The sequence below is a fragment of the Melopsittacus undulatus genome, chromosome 8 (assembly GCF_012275295.1).
Source record: "Melopsittacus undulatus isolate bMelUnd1 chromosome 8, bMelUnd1.mat.Z, whole genome shotgun sequence".
NCBI classification, from domain to species: Eukaryota; Metazoa; Chordata; class Aves; order Psittaciformes; family Psittaculidae; genus Melopsittacus; species Melopsittacus undulatus.
Genome location: NC_047534.1, coordinates 24,131,390 through 24,151,488, shown reverse-complemented (window position 1 = coordinate 24,151,488; position 20,099 = coordinate 24,131,390). Strand labels below are relative to the sequence as shown.

At 43.6% G+C, this 20,099-nt stretch overlaps 1 protein-coding gene across 1 annotated transcript in view; it reads right to left on the bottom strand.

Annotated features, from left to right (window-relative positions):
• The window catches only part of LGR4 (leucine rich repeat containing G protein-coupled receptor 4), a 78,875-nt gene extending 61,901 nt beyond the window's left edge, over nt 1–16,974 (bottom strand). The window contains 2 exon segments of the mRNA XM_034065616.1: nt 16,666–16,778; nt 16,780–16,974. Of these exon segments, the coding sequence (XP_033921507.1) occupies nt 16,666–16,778; nt 16,780–16,851 (185 nt within the window). The 5' untranslated portion in view covers nt 16,852–16,974.
• Nucleotides 16,975–20,099: the final 3,125 nt, after the last annotated feature.

The window sequence follows — 20,099 nt, the reverse complement described above, 5'->3', positions numbered from 1 at the left end:
TGTTCCCATTTCCTACTACTACAAGAAAATACAATATAACTGTACTAAAAGGCAAGAATAAAATATGTTTTTTTAAAAAAGACAATGTCTACATGACTTGGTTTTGAAGGCCCAAGCAAGCACATATTCTTGGAATGCCTGTTCATGTACCTTTATCAGGATGTGTTGTGTTGCTGACCTTGACCATGATTATTTACCACAGGAGTTCAGGAGGAACTCCTGATCAACAGCAAAGAGAAGTTAAATTCTGAAAACAAGCATGAAATGTCATTCTAAATACGTCCAATGCACCAGCCACAATCCAAATTCATATAATGCTGATAAAAGTCTCATAAGAGCATCTGGTAAAACTGCAACACAATGTTAATATTCACCACTGCAGTATAATGCAAAAAAAGCAAAAGAGGACCCAGCTTCTCCCATGCCGCCCCAAAGCCCCAGATACAGCTCCAAGTGCCCAGGACAGGGGGATCTCGGTACCTAAACAGCCAAGGTCTTAAAATACAACAATCAAAACAAAAAACAAACAACCCTCCCAAAAAATCCCTGTGTGGACATCTGAGGCGCTCTCCATCATGACTTTGTCAGTCAGGAATCGCATCCCAAACTGGATACTTGTGCTAACCAACTTTAGTAGTACACCTGTGGATTTGTGGATTCTGCCCTGACGCGAATAAAAATACTACTACTTACCATTGCTGACCCAAGAATATAAACTAAGAAGTAGCATATTTTTCTAATTTTCAAGGAAAAGGCATACAAGCAAATGAAATATTTCACAGAAACCTTCAGCCAAAAAAACTGACAGCCATCACTTGCCACAAGAGGTCAAAGAAGCACTTATTACTCTTAAATTTCTTGAAAAGGTAAAGTTCTCTCTTTAATTCTGTTCTCAGTACACAACTATACCTATTTAAAACCAAGTAGATTTTAATCACTAAACTGTCAAGAAAAAAACCCAGCACAGTTAATGCAAAAGAACACTACAAGTATTTACATGAAAAACAAAGACCTACCACATTACCTATCCAGCCCACACTGTTAGCAACAGAGACTAAGGCTTGTCAAGTTTAATCATGTACATTGGATCAATTTTTTATATAAACGCATCTGATGCATGTGTGATGGAAAAGCCAGAGAGCCACAAAAGGCAATCAAGTAATCCACCTGCATTTCTAGCCTGCTTGTAGATAGAAATAGCACATGCATCTTTCCAGCAATATGCATCTTATAGATTAACTCCAAGAAGAAAATTGGGCTTGTGAACCCTTATCTCCTTCTATCTCCAACGCAGCAAACATGGGCACATTTTAACTTCATCATTGCTATCCTACAGGCATCCATTGCTATCCTCCAGCACTTACCTAAAGGCCATAGGTCAAAGCAAAATACTTTCTGATGTATAAACCTATGTTGCAGTGAAGACAATTATAATGGATACAAGGTGGACAAAGAATACCCCTCCCAAGCTCCATTAATAAAAAGATCTGGTTTTTCTTGTTCTCACTTGCTTCAAAGAAGTCCGGTTTCTTCTTCCTTGAAAGACTATGGGTTTTACTGAATCAGGAAACTGGGGCCAGTAAAACTTGCCATGCAGCTCAAAACCTGTCTCTAATATGGACATCTGAGTATTACCAACACCCTGTTTTTCTCATTACCAATCTCATAATGTATTAAGAACAACACAGCAATTTTTCCAACCTAACACCAGCAAAACTGTGGAGATACTGTTAAAAAATAACAGTAATAATGAACCACATGAAAGTTGAGAGGATAAAAAGGTTTTTATTGAAACTAGCCAACCATTTCCTCTTTTTATTTTTAGTTACACCTATTATTCTCAATACTTAACCTACCAGAAATGAGATAGTGCTAATTATTCTGTCAGATCCCGTGGTAAACACCAACACATCTTATATCCACTATCAAATCTGAAAAGTATAAAGCAGACGTAATAATTTAGCTTTTAGTTGAGGGACAAGTAATCCTGCAATGGATCAGAGACCAGAGCTTTACGAGACTACCTTAAAACAAAAGATGAGAAGACACTTAGAACATGATCACTTTTTTTCTGTGTTTTAACAAACATCAGGATATAATGAAGGTAGCATAATTAAAAAACGTACATGGCTTTGTCATGTTCAAAACAGTTTATTTTTTCCACATATATGAAGACACTTGAATTTACAAATATATTTACAGACTGTGTAATAATAAGGTCATTATTCCATCTTAATAATAGCACTGAATATTCAGAGGTCCAAGACAAATGGAACCTTCTGCTACTTTTCATTATATTTACCACAAAATAGCTAAATAAGAACAATTTTTATTTACTTTTTTCTCTACCAGGTTTACAGTTTATCTACAGTAAACCTGATGGAGAAGGAAACATCCCCATCCCTTTAATGTATCGTATTGAATTTTGTGTAGCATACGGGCTGATTAACGTTGCGGAAGACAAAGCTTATAGAACTAATTCTGTACTGCTTATTCCAAGAAATGATCAGTCTTACCTCCTCTAACTACCATCAACTTAAAGTTATTTTAACAATTTATTTATCCACTTCAGTCCTGACGGTCTTTACTATTCCTGTTTTCTTTTCCCCATCCTATGTATTAGGAAGAACAGCATTAGGAGGAACCAGAAGGATATAACCCTGAGAAATTTCCACAGGATTAAATATGTATTTCTTTGCTATCACAGGAGCAATCAGTCTGGCAGCATTGCATCACATTCATCTCATAAGGAGTTATTCTCTTTTGACATTAAAATAGTGTCTGACTAAACAACAGCTGCTAGTAGAAATGGTAGAATTAATAGATGCCATTTGCTAAAGTCAATGCCCTTTCCTTTTTAGCTGTCCTGTCCCATTACAGTACCAAGATGCAGTGTTAACTAGTGCTTTTCTGCAGGACCCACACCACCTTCGGCAAAGGGAGAAATATTTGGAGCTTGCTAATGCAGTACATCTAGCAGTTGAGTTTCAGCAAACTGAAGTTTAACATGCTATGCAAAAGGTATAAATTATGCTTCCAAGAGAGCTCCAGGCACTGCCTTGTATGGAGTTGCTTACTGAGCAGCTACATTTCTCCAAACAAACTAATGTGCAGAAGGGTAAAGGGCAGTGAAGGTAATTATTGGAAGGAAACCTCTCCCCAGGGCAGAAAAGAATAATTAAGCTTGTGCATGTTAAATCATATAGGGGAAATGAACACTGAAGTAATCGACTGTAAGTGATAGCAAGACCTATCTGCGATCTTTTTGAAAGGAAATTAAGGAAGGGGGTAATCTAAAGCAGGACTGTCTAGACAACACAAACACAGTATCCCCAAACTTCATTCAGAGTTCTTTGCATAAATGTGAGTTCTTTGTATAAACATATATGTTTCCCCTACATACTCACATGCATATAGCAGCACCCCCACAGCAGAAGAAACTTTCAGTAACCCAGTAATTAAATGAGTGTGCTGAAACCTAAAGCAGTTCAACTGCATTCTGCAAGCCTGGATCCAACAGTTACCTATCGCTCATTAATCTCTCTGCAGATAAACAGCTAAAAATGCTTGAAGTATGACCAAGATTTTCAGCTTTTAAGATGCCTCTTATGCTTCAACTGCAACGGTGTTTTGGAATCCACCCCAGCTAAATGAATGCAACATATATGAATAAGTGCTATGAGTTCCTAGTCTAGTCTTTCCTCAAAAGTCCTGGGCTATTGTGTGAAAACTTAATGAAAGTTGCTTGCACAACCCTGAAAAGCTGCTGAAGAAAAGCTGTAACAGAATCTTCTTCTCCTGGCCTTCTGAGTTGCTTGTCTGGGGAAAAGAACCTAAGACATGAGCCATGCACTGCTGCTGTTGACAAGATGGCAGCAGAGCAGGGGTTGTTTGTGGTTTTAATTGCACACATTCTTGGCTGGTATTTGCTGAAGCTTCCTGGATGACCTGCATATATTCTGTTAAAGTATACTATGTACTAACCGCTTTTAAAATATAAAGCAAATACAGAGCAATACTCTGTATTTCTAACATCTGAGACACTTCAGGGGACAGCTAAACCAAAAAGAGACAACTTCATAATGGCAGGTTAAAAAGCAATCCTATTTAGGTCCATGCTGGTGTGCCTGAACTCCAAAAGGAAAAAACCAAAATCTGTAATGTAGGCAGACATTAAGGCTTTCCCAGTAATTTGGCAGATGCGAACTGTTAAAAGATCTGCTATCAGCCTCCAAAGACCCATTTGCTAGCAGTGCTCTGCTGTGAGAACCCTTCTGCCTCCTTTACCAAACCTTAAAACTTTGCAATTTATCTCTCAACCCATTCAGCAAAGCCCTTAGATTAACTTTTAAGGCTGGATATACAAACAGATTTCCATCTATGTACAATAGAGCTAAAGAATGGTGTCTGGGCAGCAAACCTCACCATCATCAGACATAAGGCTTGCACTGCAATGCAAACAGACGGCAGGGCTCAAATCCTGAAGTAAGGTGTTACTACTCAATGAGTTTTCCTTCTTTAAATCAGACACACAAAAGGGCTTCATCCTTTTGCAGAGGACATGCAAAGTAATACTGGAAATGGTCATACATAAAATACCTCTGTAATTTCATTATTGATTCACACTGTGGTTCACCTATTCTCTTAAAATCAGAAGCTACTTTTCAATTTGACATAGGAGTTTAAGAAGGACACCAGCAATTAAAACATACCTCGTGTGTGGGATGAATGACCTTAGGCACTACACACTTCTTGTCCTTCTCTGCAACACCACAATTCAGAACTAATGTACTGTCTGTCAAAAGGGGGGGTTGGGGGAAGAGAGAGGGTGGGTTGATAAGAGTACATATATCATGACCACTTTGTAGAAATCTGTTTCCCCAGTACCTCTACAGTGTGAAACACCAAGCAGGGACTGGTCGCACAGGAGCTATCACTGCAACTCCCGTGTTCAACTAGCGCTTGTTGAAGAGAAGTACTCTGGAATAGGGATAACTCCTCGGTAATGCTGTAATTCCAGATTGCTGCAACAGGGCAGGAAAAATACCCAAGTTCTTATTTAAAGAAAAATACCAGCCAAAGTTCAGGATAGTACCTGTTGCTTGTTTAGTCATCCAACAGAACCAACCCCATACAGGTGACTCTATACCCATTTTTGCATGACTAATATTTACTGCTCCAAGATTGTAGAAAAAAGATCAAAGTCCAGATGTACTCTGAACAAATGGGGTGGGGGAGGGTGAGCTGGGGGGGGGTGGGGGGTAAAGGAGGAGATGATGAGGGAGAGGTGATGGACTCCGGCCAGCATAACATGGTTTTATCAGACACAGCAAAACAGACACATGCACAAATGTTTGCCAATTTGCACAGGATTCTATAAAACAGACTCATGTTATAGAATGCTCATGGAGGAAGATTTTAGACTGTCATGGTATGGCAGAATTTCCCAACTTGGTGATCACTTGCACATTACTTATCATTTGAAGCATTTGCTTCTATCCTATCTATTGTGGTAACAAAGCTTACATGGGCAAAAGATTATTAGTCTGGCACAGACATTAAGAGAGCAAGCAGTCAAGGATCAAACTGCACAAAGCTCCCCCAGCCTTCCCAAATGTCTTATCTAGAAAAGCCCAAAGGGCCACACCAGTTCCATACTAACTGCAGACGAGGAGTGAGCCCCAAGCTGTATCTTCTGCCGGGCCCTTGAAGGACAGAGATGAAACAGAAGCTGTCTATTCCCATGGAAGATGCCACAGGACAAAGCAATTTGCTCAGCAAAGTGACCTACAATATCAGTCTGACTAATAATAAGTCAAATCAGACCGGATATCAAATTTGCTGAGCCAAATTCAGTGCGAAAACACCATTAAGAAGGAATATTTTTATGCTTATGTTATCATGCCACTATTCTCTATTCCTCATTGCACTGCATCAGCTCAGACTAGGTGATGCACTATGCCTGCAGGAAATGGGAATATACTTGGCAAAATATCCAAGGTATTTGGAAATAAGCATCAATCTCATCTATGTTACAGACCAGTTAGTTGTTAGAGCAAAAAAATTATGTGAGGAAAAAACGGCACACTTACTTCAGAGTTGAAAAATACATGTATTTTATTTTAAGGAGGAAAAAACTGGCCCTGCTGCACAAATGCAGAGGCTTCTGCTGAAACACTAAAGAACTGCCATTTATTATCCTCAAACCATATCAAAACCCTGCTTAGAAGTCCTAAACATCAAGATACTGTACATATTTGATATGGAAACCAAAGACCTGTCTTTTCGGGAAGCAGGTTAAAAAAAAGCATGTAAATAAACTAGTTGACAATGACATGTCAGGCAAGTCAATTCTAAATCAATGATTGACCTGGATATTGAAGAGATTTAATGCCTCCACTAAACACTTAGCACAGAGCCAGCAGATTTGCCCTTGGAAGAGACATGGATTTTCTACACCTAGCAAGACTCATACTAGTTCTGTAAAATATTAACAGTCTGGTCAATATTAGCACATATTTTTCTTTTTCCCTTTTTTTCTATTTTCTTTTTATTTTTTTATTTTCAAACCTAAATGTTAAAAAAACAAAAAGGAGTGAAAATACCTAAAGGCAGAAGTCTGTGCAGGTCCAAATCACCATCAACTATATTCTCCAAATAGGGCCCCTTACACAGGACCATATCCTTTTCTCTCCCAGCTCAGTATCCCCCTCTCTTAATTCCATAAAGACCACCACAACCCCAGGGAGACACCCAGAGGAAACACAGCAGGGTGAGAACTGCTTGAGTGAAACACAACTAAAAAAGATGAACAAGGAATCTGCAGATTGCTGTTGGCAGCAGCTTTTCAAAATTCCCTTAAAGAATGTGTAAGTCTGCGCATAAGTGCATCAATCTTCCAAACAGCATGGGGCTCCCTTCAGTAGGTTCAAGGGCTCCTAACTTGCTGGAGCAGCTCAGAGAGCACTGAAAGAGCAACGAAGCGTGTTTTCCAATCTGACCAATGCTTCCCATGGTTAAAAACACATTTTTAGTCTCTCAAACACAGTACCTGAAAGAGAAGATGGCTCCTTCACAAATCTTAGGTGCAAGAAGCAAATGAAGGCCAGATCCACTATTCTGCCAAGGGAGGAGCATGAGGTTTCCCCACAGAAAGATCCATTGCCCCAAAGAGAGAGGCCTGCACACTGAAGTCTCTTCACTTTTCCAGAGGAACTACCTGTACCCACTATTGTTCCGGAAAAATAGCATTCGGAAAAACAGCATTCAGAAAAATAGCAAGGGTTATTTTTAAAAACATATGAAACAGAATTTTACAAAGGAAGGACTGAAGCTAGACACCACCAAGTCCTTTTAAGAAGGCATGGAGCAGCAAAGCTTTTCTCAACATCCTCTCCTGACCTGCACTATCCTCTCCTCCAAGGCAGTACTGCAACAGGAGCAAACCATCCATGCTTTCCTGCCACAAGCCCAAAGCCTTGAATGGGGAAAAACAAACGCACTTTCAAGCTAACACATCACAGTGTCTGGATCACAGGAAGAGCTAGTCCCATTTTGTGCTCTGAAAGGGAATGTAATGGGCATAGGGGAAGGCAGACCCCAAGGCACATTCCAGAGGGACCCTTGCATCTGCGCTGGCAACTTTAGCACCTACTGAACACCAAATGCCAGCCACCGCAGCACCCAGATGGTTAACAAAAAACAAAGAACCACAGAACAGTTTGGGTTGGAAGGGATCCTAAAGCTCATTTAGTTCCAACCCCCATTCTGGAACACCTTCCACTAGACATAGAATCATAGAATAGTTAGGGTTGGAAAGGACCTTCAGATCATCCAGTTCCAACACCCCTGCCATGGCCAGGGACACCTCATACTAAACCACACCACCCAAGGCTTCATCCAACCTAGCCTTGAACACTGCCAGGGATGGAGCATTCACAACCTCCCTGGGCAACCCATTCCAGTGCCTCATCACCCTGACAGTAAAGAATTTCTTCCTTAGATCCAATCTAAACCTCTGCTGTTTAAGTTTCAACCCATTACCCCTTGTCCTATCACTACAGTCCCTAGTGAACAGGCCCTCCCCAGCATCCCTGTAGGCCCCCCTCAGATACTGGAAGGCTGCTATGAGGTCTCCACGCAGCCTTCTCTTCCCCAGGCTGAACAGCCCCAACTTTCTCAGCCTGTCTTCATACGGGAGGTGCTCCAATCCCCTGATCATCCTCGTGGCCCTCCTCTGGACTTGTTCTAACAGTTCCATCACTCAGTACCATCTAGAAGAAAGAAAGGCAACTATGGTGAACTCTACTGCCTGGTCACATTATTAATACTGCAATGCCAAAAGAGCTTTGCTCTACATCCATGATTCCTGTCCCATAGCAAAGCATGACGCCCTTAGCAAGAGCATTTTGAGGGCTCACACCAAAAACCCTGTGGCTAGCTTACCAATCTACCACGAAGTTTGAAGCCGCCAGCCCTCTGCCCTTGCAGAGACAGGAATGAAATATTCCATATGTTTCCTTTGTCAGAGACATGCCTATTGAAAGCACAGCCACGCCGCTCTCCCCACTGGGGCACCGGGTCAGGCTATTCATCTGTAACCATGCAGATGTCAAGAAGGTAATGGGAAAACTCCCAAACAAAAACACATTTTCACAGAACAAGGTTCTAAAATACACAACTGTGTTTGTAGTATTATTGAGCTAAATTAAACAGGTTTAGGCCTCCCCTGCATACCTCTGAAATTGCACATCCATTTATGATTCACTGCTAATTGTGTACCAGTTAAAAACTCCAAACACATTTGCTCAAAAAGTTTAAGGTGAAAAAAGCCCTTGCAAGACCTAGCATTCCTTCAGGACTGGACGGGGAGAGGAAAGGAAGTAAACTACTAAAAAAGCCTTTACGTTTTAGTAAAAGAAAGCTCAACTGGAAGCTGCAAATACAGCTGTTTCCTCTCTGAGGGTTGACTGCTCAGGGTACTCTTCAAAAAGCTCTCTACAACTTCATCTGACTTCACATTTATTTCATCTTTTCCTCAAGATAAAAAAATTCGCACTTCCTCTCTTGCAGGAAAAATAATAAAATCTCTTCTGCCCCAAAGAAACCCCTCCTGTGCAGCTTCTATACCTTTTTCCAGGCCACCCTGACAGTTTGAGGCTCCTCCCGTGTTTTTAATGCGAAGCTTACAGGAATTAGTTACTATATTAAAAACAAACAAAAAGCTATAGTTCTTAACCTTTGTGATAGTTTTCCTACCCCTGAAGAAAAAAAAATAGCTATTATTTTTTGATCTGCAGTTAGGAAAATATTAAAATCAGACTCAAAATTTACTTCAATAGTATCTTCACTGTGCCAGAATCTTGAGGCTAAATTGTCAAAAATTAGCAGCCATTGTCTGAATTACCTACAGTTAACAAAGTTATAAACCAAGATTTTTAATTACATGTGTATTTATCAATATTAGACTTGAAAAACATCAACAAGATGAAGGAATAAAACCACTGATGCACTGTGAGCATCAGATTTCAACCACAGACCTTATACACTTTATAGTTATCTCCTGTTATACCAAACAAACTCTTGGCTACATTCAAAACTGCTATCACTTGAGAAGCATGGAAATCTTTCTTCAGTAGTGAAAAAATGTATTGCTCTTACCTTCCACATACTCACGACTTTCCCTAATGAATTGTATTCATCAAAAAGAAGTGCAAAACACACAAGAGAAGCCTAAGGAATTTATTTTTATTTCTGTAATGTTATGTTTAAAACATTATCATATTGACTGACATGACGCATAATGCTATCAGTTAGTTGTTACATATTCAAATTCAGCAGTCATTTTCAGACACCTACTTTAAGCTGGTGTTTTTGAGACAGTCCCCTCTGTTGTTTTGTAAAAGATGCATATCATTACTGATGTCAGTTGACTGGTTTATGCAGAATGAGCTTTCAAATCCAGGGAGAAGCCGAAATACAGATTTCCCCTAATCTTTCAGCAACAGCAGTGTGTTTCTGGGAAATGGAAAGTTCTGACCTTGTCACAAGCCTTTAACACTTAAATCATTCAACAGTAAAATAAAATGGATTCTGCTATTTCAGCTATGCATTTTGAAATACATAACATCAGATTTGGAAACTTTCAATTTCAGTGAAACTCTGACAGCTGCAGTAACTAAGCACTTTAAAAGAAAAGCAAAAAAGATCAATTGTTTTGTCAGGTAGATCACATGCTGTTCCTGCATGATTTAATAACACTTTCCAGGCACCCATATATTTAATAATAGATGCTTCTCATTGGGACATATCAGCTTTATTTGGAAAACAAAAGTGAATAAATCTGGGCTTGATTCTGAAACAAGGGATTTTAAAGATGTTTATAATGAGGGCAGTTATTTATATAGTAACATCAAGATCTTCCTCTCTTCTGCTGTGCCACCCATTGCTGCATGCAGCTCTACATCAACTGAACCAACTGCTCATCTATCAGCAAAGAAAATACCAACAGCTACCTCCGCATTTCCACATTTCCAAAAGGGCTGTGCAGGGCAAGCCGGCGGTGGGAAAGCTTCAAGAACCAACATCACATGACCAGAAATCTCTTCTCAGACCAAAGTTTGAGAACATCTTATCAGAAAACTGCAGCTGTACCTGAAAGGCAGGTATGGGAAACCACAGAAGAGTATTTCCCCTGCAACAAAACCCTAGGTCACTATGGCAGCAGGTGGTGAGTTTACCAGGTGGGGAGGATGCCCAGGGACCATTAATCCATGAAATCCCTTTCATACCTCTGTTGGCAAACATCTCAGAACATTTAAATCTCTGTTGCTTCAGTTTACAGGCTTCTTGAGATACAGACGGCTTCTTCTCTTATCCTCTCTCATGTACCCTTTTCCCACCTTTGTCTCCTATTTCTAGATCACACAGATCTTTATAATTCTTCCTCAAGCTATTTTTGACTTTCTGCTTCTTCCGTAAAGAACCCCAAAACCACAGCTTGGCAGCACAGAGCTGCTGCCTGAAACACATTCATCCCTTAATAGAATAACTGCTGGCCATGAAGTCCCATGCGGCCATACTGAAGCTAACCAGCCCCATCCATTTCACTCCCTTGCTTGCTTGCAAAACAAGGAGCAGGCAAACCTGAGCTGTTGGCAAATCTTCCATGATATAAATACATCAGCTCCTGCCCTTTCCCAACAGGAGGGCCACCTTCAGGAAGAAGCTTTTAGCAAAAGCACAAGGGTGGCTGAGAGGAGGGTCTCAGCCACTCAAGAGACACTCCTGAAGCCCCACAGCTCCCAGGCTCTCTAAAATGAGATATGGGTGCTCAGCCCTTCTGAAATCTAGGCCAGTAATTTTCTCTGGGTAAATAAGAGCTTGTGTTCTGCAAAAATTGCTGGCTTAGATGTAGAATACAAAACAAATAAAGATCCTTGCGGAGGAGGTTTCTCTGGGTTTTGTTTTGTTTTTCAGTCCTCATATTACCGTTTCCATATTTTCCATCTCAAGCAGATAGTTATTAGTAAATTCCTCTCAAGAACTGAAAAGGTAATTATTTACTAGCATAAACTTGCTCACATTAAAGTCCAACTTTTTTTTTTCACGCTGAAGAATCATCTTAGCATTTATTCCCCAAAGTCACACTCAGGAGCCTCTGTCAGGAAGCATCAAACATGATATGTCATATTGCTGATACAAATGCTCAACGTACAAAATAAAAGCCAAATACCTGACAAATTACATGCTACAGCAGGGCACTGGGGTTTTTGGGGGGAGGGATAAAAGAAAAGGAGGAAAACACCAAATTTTCTGCCAACAAAGATTAAAAGGGTAAAAAACATTTAACAAACTTTGAAACAACAAACACCTCACTTTTCTGTGCACTACTCAAGAGCATCTACTTGTTTACAAGACTGACTGACAAATCAGATAGGTTGAAATTAATCATAAAGACTCCAGTCTTTGCATGAATGCTGCTGGAGAGACAGCCACTGGGTGCTGGGTGCTGGATGCTGTGTCAAACTCAAGTCCCCCTTCCAACCCGTGGGATTGCACAGGCATGTACAAATGCAACAGCATTTCTGCCAACTAACAGAAATATTCCCATTAAAATGATGTGACTGTGTCTTTCCAAAACTAGTATGGGAAATAATGCTTTTAAAAAGCCAGAATAAGCCTCTTATTACTTGCCATCCCATCACCACCATACGGCACAAGCAAGCAAAAAAACCCCAACGGTGTCACTGTAAAACCTTCAAACCTCTAATTAGATAAGACTTTTCTATCTCAGGAGAACTGCAATTATGCTACATTTTCCAGACTCAAGGTCATGTCTGGACATCTTTACTTTTCACTGTAATAGCTCTGCTAGACAGCCTTCATAAAACCTCAGCCATGTCCTTTTCTTGTGCTTATCTGACCAAAGCAGGATGCTAAATATCTGTGTGTTTGTACCAGACACATTAGAAGAAGACATCTCACACCTACCTACTGCATTTCTTCACCATCCTACAAAAAAGTGCCAGATGAAAAGACAAATAACAAAATGCACAAGCTCTGCTGAGTCCAAACAGAACCATACCATTTTTGCTATTGATACATAAACAAAGCAGGACATGAAATGCTAACGTGAAATAGTGTAGATACTTCCAGACAGTAAGCACACTGTAAAAAAAAAAAAACCAACCAACCAACCAAACCCAGAGGATCAAGTCTCTGTGATTGCTGCAGTAACCTGTGGTATGAAACACACAAAAGAAGGGTCCTTCTAGGCTGTCACATCTTGATCTTACAAATCTTGTGCATAACACAGCATACAGAAAGATAGCCAGTATTAGGTTAAAGGAGTAATAGAAAAAAAAACCAAAAAGACCAAGATGACTGTTTCAGACTGAAGTTCTATCCTCTAAAGCAGCCAGGGCTCATAAGCCTACCTTTCACAACTCAAAGTAAAATTAAAGCAAGGGACCCTGCCACTCCCTAAAAATACAAGCAAGAAGCACCAGAAGGGAAATCAGCTGTATTGTTTATACCTTTCAAGTGCCCAAAATACAATAGCAGGCACTGAGAATGGACTACATTCCTCATGAGTGTCAGGCAAGCCCCTAAAACAGCCAGGTCCATGTAAGATGCCTCTGAAGTCACCAGCTAGAATTATCTGCTTTTCATCTCCTGCAAAAGACTCACACATGTATTAAACCTCTAAAATTGCAATCTGAATTCTTGAACTGACACCCATGAGAAATACAAGTGTGCCCTACCATAACTGTCTCCCACTAAAATAGATGTTTTCTAGCACATGGCATGTGAAATATCATAGCAAAGATCAGGCGTGCACCGCATTGGTTAAAAAACCCAAACAAACAACATTTTCACATTCTTGCACAGGCATCTCAACTTGCTAGACGACAGTTATTTTGCAACAAAGCAAAATCACAACCTTTATAAACAGAAAAACAGGCAGCTGGTAATTAAGAGTTACATAAACACCTACCTAAATTATATAGAACAAATGGCCTCCTACAGTAAAAGTATCAAGTAATTATCCATGGTCATGTCCTCCTGACTCCCTCTCATCCCATCCCCCCACAGTGCCTGGATCTAGTGCTGCCACCTTTCTCTTGTCTATCTCCCCAGAATCTCTCCACCAAGATGACTGTGGTTGGGATTACGTACTCACCTTTCTTCATTCAAATTCTATCTCTCAAAGCGCACTGATGACTCAAAAGTAATGAGCTATAGATGCCCTCTTTCCAAGCTGCTTGGTCTGATGCAACTACTCTCATGTAACCATGCTGCACATCAGTAACCATGCAACCATGGATCCCCCTGCTATCACCCCAGTCCTCCTCTCCCTGCACCCAGCACCATGGTTGCAGCACCTTTTGCCAGTTATGAATGGAGTGAATTTAACGTACATTCCACAAAAAAAAAATAAAAAATCTGTTGTGTTTGGAGGAGCTTTCTAACCACTGCAGTAAACAAAGAATGAACAGCAAAGCAGTCAAGAGCTGAGGAATGGGAAATAAGGGGGGGAACCTGAAAGGAGGTGCTTCTGAGGCTCTACAGGAGTCACTGCCTGACCATTCATGGCAGCTGGGGAAACATTGCTGTGTTTTCAAAATACACCTTTGGAAGTTATGTTAATTTATTCACATTAATTTTAATAATTTAAGACTGCAGGAAAACAGATGTAAGAAGAATTAAATACCAACCCCCTTCCCATGGCTCTCAACTGCCTCAAAACTCATTCACTGCCAGCTTGGGTCAATAGTGAGCTAATTTCCTTTAGTTGCTCTCTCCTGGCCAAAGCAGAAAAGCAGGCACAGCTTTGCTTCAGTATCACAGAACGTTGCCTGTAACACTCTTCCAGCCATCTCTCCTGTGCTGTGGACTCACTGCTGCTACAGCTATAATCAGAAAAAAAAAAAAAGCCCTGTAGCAATGCTAAGGGGATTTCCTGGCATCCTTACCTTGCCTGACACAAAGCATAGCAAAGCTTTCTTCTCTTCACATAGCTAACACACTTTGCCATGACACAAACATATCAGCTGTGGGGGGGGGGAGGGATGTATGTTATTCTTTTTCTCTTTCTCCCCTCCTCACAAGCCAACTCAGCTTCTCTGGCAAAACTGTACACTGTCCAGGCCAAGCAGGTCTGAAATGAGCTTTTTATTGCCTACAAAACTGTTTTCTACATATCCTAACCTTCCAGTGGCCTTGCTACAACAGAGACTATTCAAGCACAGAAATGCCAAGAAGTCCTTTTTTTTTTTCCTTCTGTAAACAAGGGAACAGAACTAAACACAAGTGGGGACCAAGAGTTTCCTTTACTGCCACAGAACAAGATAGCTAGAAAGTTTCTGCTCACGTTTAAGGGGCATAAAACCAACAGCAACACAAATCCATCATGAAATACGCTGAAGCATATGAAGATCTCCTCTTACCAAAAGCCTTCAGCTGGCTTCGGGAAATTTACCTGGAACTTGCAAACTGAAACTCTTCAGCGACTTTATCTCTAATGGGTGTTGGCTATGACGACTTGTACCATTAGACAAGGAATGCCATGTTGCAGGCCCGCAGAGATGTACGGAGCCCATTTGTACAACACAACATAGTAGCCATAAAACCTGGCACTTAAATGCGGCTTTTACCAGGTAGGCTTCAAGTACTTGATGAAATTGGGTAACTTTCCTGGTTTTGTCTGTGAAGAGAAGACAATTTACCAGCGAATCCAAGGCTTCATAACATCAGCTCACGACTCCCTACCCCACACGCTCACAAAACACCATTTCTGCCACAGAAAAACAACCACGAAGTCAGTTCCAAATAACACAGCACAGGCACAGAAAGGAACAAAGTATTTCAGCATAGGTAACAACCGAGACCCTAACTTTTGCCATTCATCAGGTACTACACAAGCAAAAGGCTCGGTAACCTTTCTCCTCCCAGCTTGAACAACTAAGAGAGAGAAAAAAAATGCAAACAGGTAGGAGAAATTGGAAACCTGCTCAGTAAACAAAACATCCAGTAACTAAGAATCAGACTCTCTTTGCATATTAAGCGTAGGCAAACAAAGAGGGGGGAGGGGAAAAAAGTGACATTTTCGTAGGCATACGCTGCCGCTGTATTTTGACAACACGATGTGAACCCATGTGCTGTCACTTGCCGGGGTTGCACTCTGTGCTGTATGCTGTAAAGCTTTAGCAATAACAGACCTGACCACTGGCCCATACAAGACCTCGTTCCAAATCTTTGCTGAGAAGCAGGGCAAGACTGACAGGTTTTATTGTGAAACTTAACAGGTTTGTGGATTAGCAAAGCTACCATATTGAAAGCTGTAAATCCCTCTCTGGTCATGTCTCTACAAAACAGCGTGTTCACTCCTCAATTAAAATCGTTATTATTGAAGTTACCAAAACTCAACGCAACATCCACCAGATTGTCCCTGCTTTACTATATCATCACAGGATACCGGAGAAAGGGTCTTCAGAGTTTGTAATTTTCTCTATCCACAAAGAAAACTCAACAAAGCTCACGACGCTTGTTTACACTGGAGTTTTTTCCAAGTTTCAGCTGTGCATATACACTGGGAGGTTTTGTAACAGCACAGGCATCCTTATTTAACTGATTCACGCTTGCTGAGGGCTGGAAACGCCTTGACTTTGGGGAGAAGATCAGCTAGCCTGAGAGCTGGTTTCTGGAGAAAACTGAAGAGAAAGGCGCTGCAGTGCGAGGACATAGCATAGAGACACACACACACACGTGCAGGCAGCAGCTCCCCTGCCTTAGGACGGCATCAGGAACCCATTGAACCCTACGGGAGCTCCCCCTCCACCGCCACAGGCTCCCCTTGCTAACCCTCCTAAGCCTTTTAAACCTCCGAGAGGCCAGGCCGGGGCCCGCGGGGCAGCGGCCGGGCCCAGGTGCCGCCTCAGGCCCCGCCGCCCTCACCTGCCCCTGAAGGCTGCCCAGCGGGCCCCTCCGCTGCCCACGGGCCGCCACCCGCGGGCCGGGGCGGGGGGGGGGGGAGCGCGGCGGCCTCGGTGGTGGCCGCGTTAGACCCGCAGCAACAACAAAAGATACATAAACACACGGTTATGGGAGGGTAAATAAAGGGGGACAAAGCACCCACCCGCCCCGGCCCCCACCCCGACTCACAGGGCGTGTGTGAAGGCACTGAGTCCCGGGGGCACGACGGCCAGCCCCCGCCCGGAGCAGTCCACGCCGCGGTCACCGTCGCAGCTGCAAGACGCCGGGCAGGGCGGGGGGGGACGCTCCGCCGCTGGGCCCGGCCCAAGTCCCCAGGCCCCAGGCGACGAGGCCGAGCAGAGCGAGACACCGCATCGCCGGCCCCCGCCGACCGCCGGCTCGGCCCGCCGTCCTCCGCACACCGAGCCCCGCCACCGGCGGGCGGACAAAAACGAGAGGTTTAAAACCAGCAACAACAACCACAACAAAAGGTAAAAATAAAAAGGCGCCTCCGGCCGGCGCGGCGCTGGGGCCACCTCAGCGGCGCGCCCGCGAAGCCAGCCCTGCGCCGCCCGCCCGCCCCATCCAACGCCCGCCGCCGCTGCTCATCTCAACCCAGCAGGTCCCGCGCGGCGGCGGCCATGGCCGGCTCAGCCCGCGCCGCTGCCAGCGGGTGGCGGTCCCCAGGGAGCGCGCCGGCTGCCGAGCGCCCCGGGCCGGGCCCCGCGGCGGGGCTGCCTGCGGCGGGGCTGCTGAGCGCCGCCCGCCCCAACCCAATCCAACCCAACCCCGTTCGCTACGAGCCGCGACCGCGGCTGCTCTGCGCCTAGCACAGAGATGCGTATGCTAATGAACAGCCACTCTCACCACTCAATTGGCTCAGAGGTCCATAATATGCAAAGCAGAGCGTGGTAACAGCCAATGGGCGCTGGGGGGCGGGAATACCCAGCTGCAGAGGCCCCGCCCCTAGGCGCTTCTGTCGCGCCCCCTCGGACGCTCTGCGGGAGCCACCGGGACCGCCCGGGACTACCCATCCCGGTGCCCGTCGGGGTGTCTCCGGGCTCCGCAAACGTGACAGAAGGACCTCAGCAGCCGTGGGACCAGGCTGTCCCTGCGCTGCAGGAAAGCACCGGTCCCGCACCCCACCCAGCCCCGCCAAGTGCCGGCATGAACTGCTTCTCAGTTTGCGCCCCCTGAGAGCTGGCAGCAACAGCCGTCTCCTGGGCCTGGTATAAAAGGAGGCTGACTGGCACTGCATCTCCATCCCCTTGAGCAGGGATGCGGTGCTGTGCAGCTCTCTGACTGCTAGACCTAAGCAAGAGGGAATGCATCAAAAACTCATCTCAAAACAGTTTTGCACTGTTTCCCAAGAACAAACCCCCCCCACAGATGGTATGTGGCTTTGATGACAGGTTTGCATCGTAACCACACTTATGCCAGGGGCTATTCTATGTCCTCTTCTCCTTATTGCCTTAAAACAACCAAACAAACAAATCTGAAAACCCATCTACCCTTGGGACTAGGATCCTCCATTTTTACTTTGGATATCTCTTATCTACAGCCACCACCAGCAATAAGCCACGTGTTCAATTCGGCTTTCCTATGTTCCACACAATCACTGTGTTTTACTGGGGATGTCACTGCAGCAGTACTCAGGCCACACCAGTTGGGCCCTCTCACTCTCCCTCTGGTCCAGACCCTGGAACAGGCTCTGAGGTGACAGACCTGGCTGAAGCAAGCACTGTGATGGTACTGAAGCCTGCCTTAGTGGCAAACACACCATCTATTTTACATGTCTGCTTGGGATGTCTGAAATCGCTTGGGGAGCTGCCTCCCCGGTCCTGCCATCGGCACAGCCCCTGGGTGCAGCCTGAATCACCGCCAGGCAGGTGGCTGCATAGCCCAACCCAAATAGCACAGGTCCCAGATACCCCATGAGAGATCCAAGCTTTTCTAAGCCTTTCTGCCGCTACATAGGTATCATGCTGTTCATTTCATGGGTCAGCAATGGAGGAGCATGGAAACAGGGAAGGGACTGACAACCTGCTTCCAATGTAGCAGGGAAAACATAGAATCATAGAACCACAGAATGGTTTGAGTTGGAAAGGACCTTAAAATTCCCCTAATTTCAAACCCCCTGCTGAGCATGGACACCTTTCAACAGATCACCAAGCCCTGTTCAACCTGGTCTTGAACACTGCCAGGGATGGGGCAGCAAATGGGTCCAACATCACCCTGTGTGCACCTAGCACCACTGACTGCCCCAAACCCAAGAGCAGATTTGCAATAATGATTGAACCTCAGTCCAGATCAAGAACTGCGCAACACATGGCACACTGGCACTGACTTCAAGTTGCTGTAACAGCGTCCAAACCAGGAAGCAAAGAGGAAGTGTTCACAGCAACCCTGGCTCCTCACCCATGCTCTGATCCATGTTGCAGGGGGCAGGGGGTCAGAAGCTGAAGATCCCCTACACCTTACCTTACCACAAGCTGCCCTCACCAACATGGACATTGCAGAGGAGACTCTTTGTTGGGCTGAGGTCTGGGCTAATTTCACCTTCCCTGTGCTGAGGTGCCGGAAAAGGAGAATGGCATCAGCTTCAAAGTGTTCACTTGGTGACATTTCAAAATCAGACCTGTAAAGAGCTGAAGACTGAAAATCATCTGCGCTCAAGATGGTAGAGTACACACCAAGGACACTAGAAATACAGATCTTCCAGACACAACCTTCACCTCCTATATTTCTCCTTATAATTTCTCAATGGTTAACTCTCTTCTAAAAATGCTAACATTATTTCACCTAGTTACTGAACACATTATTCTTGTCCATACTGGGAATCCTGATTTTGTATGAACTTCATCATTTGTCACTGCAAAAATAAGGTAATTTTAATAACTTACTGTGTGCTTGTCCTATACCTAGTAAGCAGTACCAGGTTCTCATCAAAACTGAATTTACCAATGTATGATAAGGCTTTGCCATACATATATAGACACATGTGATGATCGCCTGTCCTTCTCCCTGGTTGGTCTTGTCAGCAGAAACATGTCAAAACTGTGTTGTTCTGACAGCCCCTGAGGCTAAAAACACTGCACATTCATGTCACTGTTTCTGTGTCTGTGTTCAGGGACAGAGATGGAGAACCAGTAACCAGAACAGGGAAAAAATAATTAAAGGGATTATTTTCTGGTCATATTTCCACAAGCAGACCCAAACCAATCCAGGTAAACAAAGTGATCTCCTCCCCCTGCCCCGACTGGCAAAGAAAAACAGCAGAGTGCTTATACTTACTCTGTAAACAGTCTCACTTCACTAACCAAAGATAATGGGAGCAGAAATGGCCCTTGGTGCCTGCACGGTGTTGGGAAGATGAACAGGAACACGGAGCACACTTTGTACTGCAACAGTGGCAACCTGCAACACCTCAGAACTTCTCTGCTGGAAAAAACAAGGACAAATTATTTCCAGTAAAAACAGAATAACAAAGCGCTTTTTTCATCCTTTGAAAACACTGGAATAGTTTATTTTTTCCTTTCAATCTTTGCCTGGTTTCAAGTCTATCCATTTCTTTTCCCAGCCTGGCTTCAGGTATTTTTTTCCTTAGTGGAGCTATCTCAAGT